This window comes from Barbus barbus, assembly GCF_936440315.1.
Source record: "Barbus barbus genome assembly, chromosome: 47".
In the NCBI taxonomy this organism is placed as follows: Eukaryota; Metazoa; Chordata; class Actinopteri; order Cypriniformes; family Cyprinidae; genus Barbus; species Barbus barbus.
This window is the reverse complement of record NC_136725.1, coordinates 11,957,795-11,972,469: the sequence shown is the minus strand read 5'-3', so window position 1 is coordinate 11,972,469 and position 14,675 is coordinate 11,957,795. Positions and strand designations below refer to the sequence as shown.

At 36.8% G+C, this 14,675-nt stretch overlaps 1 protein-coding gene across 1 annotated transcript in view; it reads left to right on the top strand.

Moving 5' to 3' along the window:
• Positions 1–14,675, top strand: part of LOC306865847 (1,4-alpha-glucan-branching enzyme-like) — a gene marked incomplete at both ends in the record, with an annotated part of 62,457 nt that overhangs the window by 36,011 nt on the left and 11,771 nt on the right. Inside the window, 4 exons of the mRNA XM_079410675.1 lie at positions 116–243; positions 2,075–2,173; positions 13,980–14,090; positions 14,238–14,409. Of these exons, the coding sequence (XP_079266801.1) occupies positions 116–243; positions 2,075–2,173; positions 13,980–14,090; positions 14,238–14,409 (510 nt within the window). The remainder of the gene's footprint in view (positions 1–115; positions 244–2,074; positions 2,174–13,979; positions 14,091–14,237; positions 14,410–14,675) is intronic.

The following is a 14,675-nucleotide window of genomic DNA, read 5'->3' as shown; positions in this document are numbered from 1 at the left end:
CCTTGGCCGCTCTGTACATATTATATAGAAAAAGAAAAGATTGTGATACCATTAATCCATATTCCACTGGACATTTTCTCTGAATCACACAGTCAATTGATTTGGTTTTGTCCAGGCACGTCGTTTTCAGGGAGCTACAGCGAGTACTTTGGAATGCATGTGGATGAAGACGCACTTGTCTATCTGATGCTGGCCAATCACATTCTCCACAAGCTCTACCCACAATGCATCACTGTAGCAGAGGTGAGAGTCTACCTGCACCGCGGTGCATTTTTACTTTTTCACAGGAGGTACAATTTTTCCTCTTTCCCACCAATTACAGCTCCCATTACCTTTTTCTCGCTCCCAAGTGGAAATTTAATTTCATTCTTTTCTATACTCCTGCTCCGTGCTGGTGCGTTTATTTAAAGCTGAGCTCCTGTGAGGTCGGAGCTGAATGCTGTGGCTAATGGATCAATGTGGTAATTGGGTGATTAAGGCCAAAAGATTCAAGAAAAGAACAGGAGAGATTTTCAGGGGTAGGCTCTGTATGGATCCATCTCGCTCTCTTCTTCACTGGTCTCATATGACCCACAGGCAGAGCTGGGTAGTAACTGATTACATGTAATCTGGATTACGTAATCAGATTCCAAAAATTAAGTGCTTGTAATTAGAGTAAGTTACATTTTAAAATACTCGTAATCAGACTACAGTTACTTTTTCTTGATTACATGATTACATGAAAATCATTTCAGGTTTAAGAAGTGTTTCAACATTGCATCAGTATCTAATAGACAATATCTCCCTTTGCATTGAACTTTGAGCAAATTTGCAGTGACTTTGCTGATATTTTTATGCTCAAACAGCAGCATTACACAATAAAGTTAAAAAAGTGAAATCATAATCAGTGACCCTTTTAAGTGCCCCTGAGATTTTAAATAATTAAGTATCACATTTTCATGTTGACGGTTCTCCGACATTGATTAATGGTCATATGGCTTGCAGGTAAACACAAAATATTTCATCTTTTTTAGTAAGTGTATGATTCATTTTAATTTAACATTTTTATGATTTAATTACTTGTTAGCCTTTCATTAAACTCATAAACCCCCTGCAGTTCCTTTACGAACCCCAGTTTGGGAAACCTTGATGTAATATAATGTTTAATGCTTCATGTTGTTAGTTACAATGAAAGGAATATATTTTCTCACTCTTTGTATTTTTACATCATTATGGTATAAGATTATCAATGTGATAAATCAATGTGATAAACGAGTTAGGTCAAAATTAATCAAAAAGTAATCTGATTATATTACCTATAATGTGTAATGTAATGGATTACGTTACTGATTACAATTTTTGCCATGTAATTTGGGATCAGAAACGGATTACAATTTGTAAGTAATCTACCCCGCTCTGCACAAAGGCAGGTTGTGATAGAAGCAGGCTTTTTTAAAATTGCTTTAATTCAACCATCTGCCAAAGTCATTAATCAAAAATACAGGAGGAAATGGTACTGGAGGGGAGATAAAACTTCAAAACACTTGGAAAAAAATTATATGGAGCACATTTATGATGTGTTTAGGGTCATTTGTGGCTTTTAGTCCTCATTCACTTTAATTACACTGAAAAAACCTATTGAGTCTCTTCCTCTGTATTATTGTTTTCCAGCACACATATCTAAACATTCTTAATTCAAGATACATTTACTTGGGAAGCAAAGTGGCGTGAGATATTAAGTATTTTTTTCTGATTAAGTGAGTTTGTGCTATGTCTGTGGTGGTGCAAGAAAAACAAACAATAAAAGGGAAATAAGATTATTTTTTATTACTTAATTTACTGATGTTTTTTCTTGTGTTGAGAAAAAAAACTCATTTAATTTTGGTCAGTTGTTAAGAAAACAAGGCTAAATATCTGATGTCATTTTGCTTCCCAAGTTAATGTATCTTAGTTAAAGAATGGTTAGATATTTGTAATGACCAGCTTGGACCAGATAGAAGCCAGGTGTTCCAAGACAGCTTAATCTGCATATTTCCAGAAGGCAATGCACATTTTCACACTTTCCTGCTCTCCATTCCTCATGGATTTTGTGTAGGATGTATCAGGGATGCCAGGCCTGTGCAGGTCCATTGAAGAGGGAGGACTGGGCTTTGATTATCGTCTGACCATGGCCGTGCCAGACAAATGGATCCAGGTGAGCTCCCATCTCCTGTGATTTCTCCCTCTCCACACAGATGTTGCTTCTTTGTGTTTGGTTCTGTGCAAATGATGTTGTTTGATGTTTGCCGTTCACCATTTTGGGGTCATCTCTCTTTATGAAGCTGTGTATTTGTAGTCTTTGCGCAGCGGCTGTCGCGCGTCCAAATCCCCTGCTGGCTCGGCTCTATCTGCGCATGTATCAGCGTGGGCATTTCCACTTTAATTCGAGCCAGGTTTTTGCATGACCGTGCCTTTTTAAAATGACAAAAGGAAGAGTATTGATTGGGTTTGCTTCGTGAGTTCAGGGTGTAATCTGAGATCTGGCACAGCCTGTTTAGATGGCAGCCCCCTTTTTTTCTGTTGGGCTTCTATTTCAGTCCCACTTTGCCCATCTTTCATCTGTCCTTTGGCAGCATTTTGAATGCCATTAAAAGGTTTGTGTATTGATATCCCCGTCTCTATCTCTCTATTACAGCAAGCCTTTGTGTTTGTGTGAATTTTTTTTATTTTTTGGTGCTTGTTCTGTCTCTCACACACACACTCCTCTTTTTCTTCAGGCTTATTCAATATGACTTCCAAAACTCTAATCACTTTCAAGTCTTGCATAGAAAAGTCAAAATTTTCACGCTTGGCACCAAACCAGAACATAACCCCCGAAAAATAATTGAAAACAAGTGAAACAAATCGTATTCAATCATATAAAAAAAGAGACTTGCAAATTGTATTGCATTTTAGCTGAGCACAGAATATCAAGCGTATCCCGGTTTACAATCTTAAAGGAACCGTTAAACCCAAAATGACAGTCCTGTCATCATTTACTCACAGGTTTCAAAGACGAGTCACTTTCTGATGTTTGAGAAATGTCAATGCTGCTCTTTTCCAAACAACAAACACATACAGAGATCATGTGTTCTTTTTCAGGTCTTCTAAAGATATTCAATGACAATGGTACTAAGTTTTACATGTCTCATAATCAATTATGTTGTGCCAACTTTAAACATGAGAAGGCATTTAAAAAAAAATAGAAATGAATTACACTGCTAAAAATCTTAATCATGCTAAAAGTTCTGCTGATAATCTTTTTAATGAGTGTTTTTATGTAAAGAAAAAAATCTAAATATCACTGAGAAGCAAAATTGTCTAATTTTCAAGCTATAGTGTTATAAGATTTCTATTTCAAATAAATGCTATTTGAACCTTCTGTTCATCAAAGAATCCTGAAAAAAAATGTATCATGGTTTTCTCAAAACTATTAAGCAGCATGACTGTTTTAAACATTGATATTGAGAATAAGAAATGTTTATTAAGCAGCAAATTAGCATATTAGAGTGATTTCTGAAGGATCATGTGACACTGAAGACTGAAATTTCAGCTTTGCCATTACAGGAATAAATTACATTTTACAATTTGTTTTTTAGAATAGATCAAATAAATGCAGCTTTGGTGATCATAAGAGGTTTCAGACGACTTTGAGTACAACCCGCAACTCCTTTGTACCAGTTTTATTGTATAGTTTTGTGTTATTTTTTAGATGAAAGTCATATGGGTTTGGAAGAAGGGGGGTGAGTAAATGAATTTTTCTTTTTTGGATGAACTTTTCTTTTAATCCCTTGACAAACTACAGTAACCCTGCATCTGTGACCCGCCTCAGACAAAGAAATTTATGTCCACACTTCACCTCTCCGTGCCATAACTCTCGTTTTCACAATGAAGTGTTCAAAAGGGCAAACTCCCTCCTGATTTACTACTGAATTCCACCTCTTTCTCGCTTTCTGTGTCTTCCTTTCCTCCTATGTCACAAACAGCGTTTAGGGCTTCTCAGCTGCGCGCTGCGCTGTGACGGAGGTCGGCTGTGCGTGGCTCGCTTGTGAAATTAAAACGTCCGCCGCTCCGAATCGATAATGCAGATGATGAACATAGTGGAGAGAAAAAGGAGGAGAAGAGGGCTTCGGTCCATAATGAAACCTCCCCAAAAGCTAATGAAATCTTTAGAGATTTCCATAAAGAGAGCAGCTGTTCTCTCTCCATCACCGTATTCGGAGAATACATTAATATGTGGAATCAATAGGTTTATTAATGATGCCGTTTGATTTGCGGGGCCGAGAGGAGAGAGAGAGTTCAGTCATACTTCCTGAAGAAGAGAAATGGAAATTAAGTTATAACTGAAGAGCAGATTAGATCACAATGTGAGCGAGTTTCTGGTGGTCTGTGGCGGGTGGCAGTTATAATGTCTGCTGCTATCTGTTGGGTGGAGAGGTCAACTTTAACTGACACATACAGTATCATATAGATGTTTCAGTGTGCATTACCACTTAAATTCACATTCCCACATAAGCATCATGGCATATTCTATTTTATATATTTTGTATATTTGTTTTTCCATTTTATGTTTAGTTTTATCAATTTGCTTAATATTTTACTTATCTTTTTTTTTTTTACTTATTTCACATTAGTATTTTAATTTAAGTTTTGTTTGATTTCCTTTTTTTCTTGTCTAGGTTTTGTTTTGGTTGTGTTGAAGTTTTATTTTTACCTGTTGTGTTCCGTTTTATTTCTATATATAATATATATATATATATATATATATATATATATATATATTACTTAAATATTTTATTTTTAATACAGGTGTGTTTTGTTTGTGCTTAAGTTTTGTTATGTTGTGTTCTTTTTTTGTTTTGTTTCATTTTTGTGTCGTGTTGGTTTTGTTAGTGTTTTCTTGAGGTTTTTGTTTTGTTTGTGTTGTCTTGAGGTTTTTGTTGTTTGTGTTTGAGCTTTTTGTTTTATTCGTTTTATGTTGAAGTTTTTTTGTGTTGTCTTGAGGGTTTTGTTTTGTTTGCGTTGTCTTGAGGTTTTGTTCATGTTGAGGTCATTTTTGTTTTGTTTCATTCTTTAAGTTCTTTTATTTTTTCCTTAGGTTTATGTTTTTTTTAAGTTAAAGTTACATTTTATTCTTGTTGAGGTTGTTTTTGTTTTGTTTTATTTTTAAAGTTGTTTTATTTATTTTTATTTTATTTTCTTTTGGTTGTGTTTTGTATTGTTCTGCTGTGCTCTGTTTTGTTTTGCTGCTCATCAGCTGTGCTAAAGTGTACATTGCGTAGCAGCTATAACAAATCTTCACCAAAGCAACCATAGAATTACAAACTCTTACTGTGTGAACTTTTTTTTATTCTTATGAAAAATGCTTATTTTATATAGTAACAACTAAAGCAATAAGCCCATCAACTGCACGTCATGGCTAACATGGTTATATTAACAATACAGCACAACCTCTCATACCTTATTTTATTGTAAGTATTACGCATATTGTTAACTACACAGGCACTTAGCGTGGATCTTTGTGAACAGGTTTTAGTCTGTTATGAGTTTGATTATTTATTTTACCTGTATACCTGTATAGTCATGAGCATTTATTTACGTGTGTTACGGGTGTATGTGCAAGCCATCTCTTGTGTGCTCTGGGAGAAAGAGGTCATGATGGCAAATAAAGTCATCGTGTGTAATTAACAGCAGTGCCACTAGAAAACAGATTAGTATCCTTCTGGCCTCTCTGGCTAAAAGCACTCCACAACCCTTATTTGTTTAATTCATATCCTGGTGCTGAGCTCCGTGTGGCTGTTGATTTGATTAATTTGCTTAAGCAAATTAACTCGAATTATCTAATAGTTTTCCATTACCTCCACCCCCACGCCAACACCCCATCCTTGCGCTCGTCTGCTCTCAAGAGGAACAATTAAAGCTCGTATCACGTAATTGTAATGGGAAGTCACTCTGATTTTGCCTTCCTCATTGGAGGATATTGGTATTTTAGTTCAGCCTCCAGAGGATGAATTATGTATCGATATATTTTTATTCATTTTCCTGTGGTCTGAGGAGGAGAGGGAGAGAAAGTTGAAGACAAAAGAAGGTATGATTATTGCTAAGGTAGATAACTGGCTCTCTCTTCCCGTCAGACTGCACTGATTGTGTGTGATTGCGGGGGAGCTGTTTTTGCAGTAATTAAGTCTATGGTTTAGGCATGTGCATTTCCTGTTTGTTTGGTTAAATAGCAGATTTCATGAGATGTGGAATTATTGTAAACGTACAATGTGAGATAAGATGATATGTTGTGCCAGCAGTGCTGTTTTCTCAAGCTTCAAGTCTTGATTGGCCATTGAATGTGTTAGCAGAGCATTCTAGTAGGGAAAGCTTCCTGTTAGCATTTCCATTCAATTCAATGGCACTTGGTCTTCTGCCGGATGATCCCTAGATTTGAAATCTGTCTTCTTTGCTCATGAGAGCTCAGCTCTTAATATTTAACTCATGACTGTTTTTAGAGAAGTCCTTACAGTTGTCCTAAAGCTTTGTCTGAAGTGTATGTACTCATTCCTCCCTCTACTGAATAGTTGAGGAATTACAGGTGCATATGACAGCAGGGAGGCACAGTTAACACCGTGCTTGTGTTCAAAAACACATTTGTTTTTCTCTTCTCTGTACTTCTAACTTCTCTTCGCTGTATCTTTAGCAATTACATTTTATTTGATAGGCTTTTATGGCACGGTCATATTCAGAGCCATGGCACAACAGTAGCTTGCTTTCTGTGTGATGCATCTATATGATCCATCATGTGGTGCTCCTACATGCACACAATACATTGAGTCCAGACAGCTTTATTTTATTACATTTTTTAATAAAGAAATCAAGTTTGTTTGTTTATTATGTTTATATATTTATTTATCTGTTTATTTATTTATTTGCATCTTTATAATTTGTGATTTATTTAGTTATTCCATTGCTCATGAATTTTCTCATATACTGTACTTTTATTGTCTTTAAATCTAATTAATTAGAATTACTAGACTAATAAATAATGTTTAAAAAAATATTGCTTTTTCAGAATAACAACATGCTATTTGCTATTAATAAGAACATGCTTTTATTTTTAAACTTCTTATTCATCAAAGAAAAGGTTCCAAAAAAATAAGCAGCTCAACTTTTTCTAACATTGATAATAAATCAGCATATTAGAATGATTTCTGTAGGATTATGTAACACTGAAGACTGTATAATGACTGATGAAAATTCAGCTTTGTCACCACAGGAATAAATTATACTAAGTATGTATATTAAAACAGAAAACCGTTATTTAGCATTGCAATAATATTTTACTATATTACTGCTTTTACTTCTAAATGCAGCCTTGATGGTCAAAAATGTGTGTGAGGTTTTGTGAGATTTATCACACTTCTGGGCATAACTGTAGCTAAATAAAACCTGCACCTACTCACCAAGATTTTTCTTCTTTTTTAAAGTAGAAAAGTTTTCTAGAAGAAAAAAAAATCCTCAAACTCAGAATATTGATTGGATTCAATGGTGTTTAAAGACTTATACAGCGTGTGTGCATTCACCTCTTTGACCTCTGGGAGTTGTCCAGTCCCAATGAGATGACACAGCAGCTTATCATCTATTGATTTGTCTATTTATGCCCTTCTTCTGCTCATAAATACAAACACAGACACAAGCGCTCCTGCATTTCAATCCGCCATTATAAATTTAAATTTAAAACGCATATATGATTCGCTAATGATGCCGTTTGCTTATACATAAGTATATATAGTAGCAACAGCAAGGTCAAGGGGACAGTTTCCAGGAAAGCATAAACTGATAAAAATGCAAGCATTGAATGCACTCTTGGATAGAAGCGACATCCAAAGGCATAAATGTAAATTCATAATGTACTTTAGCAATGGTGCATAATATCAAGCTAATGTGCTGTGTGCAGGGTGGTTCATATGTTACGAAAAAAGATGACCTCTTCTTTTGAAAGAGCAAATGAACTGCTAAATGAGAGCTGATACCCATTGTAAAGACAGATTACAGTCGGATCTCATCCTCGCTTCACAAAAGATTCTTCCCAGACCGCCATCGTCTCTACATCATCTAAGAATCTCTGTGTTAAAGCCATACTACCGGGACTCGTGTTTCTAATCCTTTCCTTACATCCCGTGGCTCAGAGGCACCAACGTTGTGCATCTCTCATTGCTGTTCAGTGTGTCATATTTATTTGAAGACTGCATTCACATTCTGAAGGCTTGCAAGAGCGAGAAACTTTGAGTTTCCAAAAGCAGTTTGTGGTTTATGCCTCCATCTCCTTTGTGTCCCTTGTATTAGTGTACTAAGCCTGTCTCAAATATGGAAAACCTGCTTTTTATCACATAAAAGTGTCTAGTAAAAAAAACGAGGAATGGTTTCAGAAAGGAAAACCACTTTGCTTTGAGATTTCAGTTCTGCTGCTATTTTTCTTTTGTTGTTTTGCCGTATATTTGGAGTTCCTTTTTATTCCTGTTCCTCTGTTGTTTATGTCTCAGTGTTTCATGTTGCTTATCTGTGTCCTACAGTTTTTTAGCTTCATTGCACATGTGCTTGATGGACAAGGAAGTTTTGTTTAAAAACCCTGACAGTTTTTTTCACCCTCTGCCTCTTCCTAATTTCTCTTTGTGTAGCTTATATTAAGAGGAAATGTGAGCCGAAGTTCTTGTCACATTCAGTGAACTGTAATGAATTACACAGCACAACACAACAAAGATGGCAGACTGGCAGACTGCAGCATATTTCGACCGGAAAGATCTTCACAGATTGCCTTTGTAAAGCAGTGTAAGTGTGCTGGCAGGGCATGTAACACGCTGGCCTGATGCACTCCCTCCACAGGAAACCGTTCCATTCTTTTGATTTGATCTTTTTTAAAAGAGGGAAAATAAACACAGCTTCTAGCTTTGGCTTTGAATGCATGTGATTCAAACTTCTGTCTAGGGAAGGGAACTTTTCTGAGCCAAACTCTTTGTTTCTAGCATGAAGCGTACTTCATAATGTTATGACATTTAATGAGATAATTCACTTTAAATGACAATTTTGTCATCAATTACAATATGTCATTCCAAACAAGTATGCCTTTATCTTCTGTCAAACACAAATGAAGCTATTTAGTAAAATGTCCAAGCTGCTCATTTCCATACAGTGAAGATCAAGCAAGATTTGAAGTGAATGGCTTTCATTTTTACTATGTTCCTCATGTAAATCTGTTGTATAGCTTCAGGAGACTTGAATATGTAAAGACCGCTTTTATTGTGCTGTTTTATTAGTATTTTTACAGCTTGATGGGCTCAATACCCATTCACTTACATAGTATGGAAAGTTCAGTTTGAAGTTTCTGCCTTATGTATTTCCAATGGGGGGGGGGGGGTCACATTAAATTATAAATATTTTTATGTTTAGGTGAACTAATTATAGGCTAATAATGAAGACAGCTTGCTTGCATTGTCAAATAATTATTTTCAGTTATGTTTTTGAATAATTTCCAGAAAATATGTTCATAAATGATTTAATATTTTGTTTTGCGGGACTATCCTCTGTCCTTCTGCTGCATCACGTATGCAAGCATGAATAATCATGCTTGTAAAAATAGCAAATCGTAAACCAAAGCCTCATAACAAAGTTCTTATTAAATATATAAACAGCTTTCTGCAACTGTGTAAATCAGTTTGAAAATGAAAGTGAATCTCAAAGTGACTTTATATGAGTATAATTTATTTTTGTTTTGTTTTCCATGCATGGTCACCCCTCCTATGATATAAGGACAAGGGCAACGAGGCAGTAAAATCGTTAATGAGTGCGCTGTCCCTCTCCAGCTCCTGATTAATGCTGTTTTTCAGTTTTATAGGATTCTTCTTTTGGTCCTTAAACATCAAGATCAGTGGGAAGGATTCACAGCTTATTATCAAATACTGATCTGCATCTGTGTTGGTGCTAAAAAGTGTTAATGTGGTTCAAAGAACACTGAATGTGCAGTTGTGTAGTCTCAAAATTAGTCTTTAATTAGGTTTCATAATAACAGCAGTTTTGTCACAAAAGTACTAATTATTCATATGAGGCACACATAAAAAAGATATACTCTAAAATCATCTTGGGAATGTTGATTCTGTGTAATTTTAAAAAAGTGATCCGATATCCAGCATTTAAAGGCAAAAACTGTTTAACCTAATGAGTCAACGAGAAAAAAAAAAAAAGTAAGGTTAGACTTTGTACAAAATGTGCATTCCGTATCAGAACGTTGCATACGTTCTGATACGGAATGCGCATTTTCAGTGCTTAAATGGCTGTTGGTTAACATTAACCAATAACCCATGTAAATGCAAAAACAGAAAGTCATTTAAGTGGCAGAGCAAGTCATTACATTTTATAAAAGATTATGGAGACACATTTTATGTTTGGAATAATGTGCGATGATGAATCAAGGATAATAAAAACTTGTGTTAAGGAGTTAATCGGGTCAGTTCTGAATAAATGGCAACATGGCTGCATTTGGACTTTAATAATAGCTTACTATGGACAGAGCGAGAGCAACAGGAAGGAAAATGAAGAGATAAGAAAATTAAGAGAGAAAGTATAGGAGAGTATACTCCCCAGGCGCGAGACTATGTGGGTGGAGACTTCTCTAATCTTAGTGAGAACTTAAAAAAACATGTGAATGTAAAGGAAAAGACAGGCGAAACAACCAGCTGTTAAAATGTCACCAAAGAATCAATGCATTTCTCATTTGAGGAGTGATTCTGTCAGGCTCATTCTCTCTGTACAACGCATTGCTGCTAATGACAGAAAGAAAGTCAGTCCCATCAGGGAGAGCAGGGAATGCTTCTAATAAGTAGTAAAAATACTGTTTAAACAGAGAAGTTTCAGAGGAGCAGTTGTGAAAATGTAGGTGGAAGATGTCTCCCCTTCCACTGACAGAATGAGAAAGCGGGAGAGAGATGGTACAGATAGGGAGTGGGAGGCTAGGAGAAAGAGTAGATGGCAGGGCACAGCCGCATTGATTGGCTCCAGCTCGCCCGTGGGCTCTGTCGATTGTGCCCCCTCTTAAAAGGTTGCAGTGTTATTAAAAGGTTTCCTTTATCTGTCTGTCACCCTTCTGCTCTAATGATGGTGAGCAGGAGAGGAGGAGGGGAGAGAGATGGGCCTGTCAGAGTCACTTCCTTTCTGTCTCTTTGCTCCCTGCGGCTGTTCCCTCCACAACCGTGCTATCATCCTACTGGTGTTACGTTCTGGATGTGCCATTAGTGGATTAATCTTTGTGATAATGACTTAAATGCATCCTAACTGTATCTGCAATGCTTTAAAAATTATGATGTATACTCTGTTGAAAAAAAAAACATTCTAAACTAGCCTAGTTGTTGGTATAGATATATAGCTGGTCATCCAGCTGGCAAAATACCCAAAGCCATTTAAAACCATGCATACAAGCCTGCCTACCCATCTAACTAGCTTGGTCAGGCTGGGAGACCAGCTAGACCATCTTAAGAGCAGATTCCCAGTCTATAAGGATAGACTGTTTTGCTTTTTTTTGGAAATGGCTGACCAGCTGGAAAGTTCCCCAAACCAATCCAAACCAAAATTTTAAAACCAGCTAAATATATCAACTTGACTAGCTTGGCCAGGCTGAAAGACCAGTTAGACCATCTAAGAACCAGACTTGCAGCCTATTAGGTTGGTCAAACAAACCAATCGAACCCACTTGGCTAGGCAGGAAAGCTGATCTTTCAAGGTCTTGCAGGGGAAAATAATTTGAAAGTATTAACAACGTTTTCTCTCTGTCTGCATGCCCCCCCACCACAACCACTACCTTAAACTTCCAAACAAACTCTAAACAAACACCAGGCTCCTGACTAGTTATCAGTATGCTCTGAAATGTTTATAAAATGCAATCATGTGCCAAATGAATATGCTCACCAGGGGAAAAACATCCCGAGGTAAATACTCATAATCAGAAACAGGTGTCTCGCAGCAAGCAGGTGTTTTTGTTCGTTAGAGAGTGTTCGAGGAGTACAGAGACTTTAATCCAGTGTTCTGATGCAGGGTGCCAGACTTGCTCTAGTATCCAGCTGTGCTCGTTGACCCTTGGCCACTCAAATAGTGTCCGATCAACACAGAGCACATGCAAGCTAGAAACAGTTTGGGAGGTCACCTTTTGCGAACAGAACTTTCATCTTTCGTTTCGACTCTTTCGAAGTGTGAGCTCGTTCTCAAATGAGTCATTGGAGGACAACATAGAGCACTGATCCAGTCAATGACCTGAACACTGCTCCACTGAGTCCAAACATAGCCATCGACCCGCTCCTGCAAAGCGTGCCAAATCACCGACCCAGAACTACAGTCGGTATTGGCAAAGTCAATGGGATTCACCAGCTCCGACCGTTAATGTGGTCAATGAGCCAGTCTTCCACTAAATACAGATTCAGCTTCAAGATGGCAGTTCCAAAACACGGCACGTGGGAAAGACAGAGGACAGGGGACAGGCATCCGAATGCAGATCGGCAATCTGGGATTTCACACATGAAGGGTCCCACACCTGGTCTGTAGTGAACTCTCAGGCCATTGAGCTCGCTACATTGAGTTTTGTCCCGAGTTGACTCTCAGATGCAGCTCTGACCTCAACTTGACATGGTAGAAAAAATCTAGCCGCCCAAGGGGTTTGCTTGTCATTTCCCATTCAAAGACTCATGTATCCTACCCCAGCTAATTCAGTTTGCATCCTTTCATCCAAGTGCAGAGGATATATAGCATGCAAATGTAGGGGTCAATGTGTAAACTTTGGTTTGGGTTCATTTTCAGTTTTGAGCAGCTAACAATTCTGTTGATTCAGATATTGGATGCAAATTTTGTTTTGTCCATCCACATATTTTTGATGTTATAGAAAATTGTGTAACACTTTAGAATAATGTTAACAAGTAACTAAGTAATAGGTAGTACTACATTAACACTGAACTTAATTATTATTATAACCTTTATTTTACCAGGAAAAGAAGCACATTGAGATTAAAAAATTATTTTACAAGAGCGTCCTGGCCAAAATTGACAGTAACACAGCTCACGTGGGTTAATACTATTAACTACTATGGAAGCAAGATTAACAGCACATTTAGAACAAAGGAAGTTCCTTATTAGGTATTCAGTGATTACTAAATCAAAATATCCTTATTGAGAACTACTTGCTAACTGTGACCAATTAATAAAGAAAAAAAACAAATGAATTACTACTTACAACAGTAACATGACTAAAAACATATTAAATTACTTGTGAAATCGATGTCAACCCTTCACTAATTACTCTAGACTATTATTCTAAAGTGAAAAACAAATGAATCCTTCAGTAATTACTCAAGCATTACATTGTCAGCCTGCAGGAACTACTAGTGATCTGGACTATTATTTTAAAGTGAAAAACACTTTAAACAACTTAACCCCTTATGAATTACTCAAACAGGCTGACAAGTTAATACTTTAGTAGTTAGTGAGGGGTTACCGTGTTATTCACTTTAAACAATGGTTCAGACCAGTAGTCAGTTACTGCAGACTGACAAGGTAACACTTGAGTAATTAGTGAGGGGTTGACATGGATGTCACAAAGTAATTTGTTAAGTTATTTTAATACATTTTATATCTGACATATACTGTACAGGCATATTTCTGAGGCACTTTTGATATTCTGACAGACATTGTAATCTGGAAAATGTGGTTTTGTGCTTAACGCAATATAAATGCAGTTAATGTCTTCATTAAGGAACTTCCTTTGTTCTAAATTTCCTATTACTTACTGCTTAGTTAATCTTGCTTCCATATCAGTTAATAGTATTAAGTTCAGTGTTAATGTAGTACTATGTATTACTTCCTGCATAGTTACTTGTTAAAAGCAGACCACTATTCTAAATTGATACCCAAAATGATAATAGCACTTGCTCATGAACTTTTTGTTGTATGTTCATTCATCAAAGGTCCTGAAGGAAATTCGGGATGAGGACTGGGATTTGGAGAACATTGTTCACACCCTGACCAACAGAAGGAAAGGGGAGGCATCTATCACCTATGCTGAGAGCCATGACCAAGTTAGTAATTTGTCAATTTGAAACGTTCCAGAACATTCCTTTCTCAAGAAGTTCTCAAGTTTTGCTGGTCACCATTCACAAACACTTTGGTGTTTTATTCTCATGATATAAGATTACACATGCTCAAATGTCTACGCTTGTTGGTAGGCCTTGGTTGGGGACAAGTCACTGGCATTCTGGCTGATGGACAAAGAGATGTACACCAACATGAGCGCTCTTATTGCCATGACACCTGTTATAGACCGTGGCATCCAGCTGCATAAACTCATCCGTCTCCTCACTCACAGTCTAGGAGGGGAGGGCTATCTCAACTTTATGGGTGAGTCTCCTTGGAAACCAGTTTTGCTGGATACTTGGTGCTTTTCTTTAGTGTGCCTCCACCAAGGAAGAGGGATTGTTGGCATTCTTGGCAGGCATACACTAGTTTTGAAGTTGTAAGGCATATTGAATCTAAGGCTGATCATGTGCTACTGGATCTTCCTTCTGAGGATTTTTTGAATGGATTTCAAATGGTTAGTTCCCAATATTGGTGTGGTTGCGATTGGCATTACAATAAAAAAAAAAAGACTATAACACCACTATAAA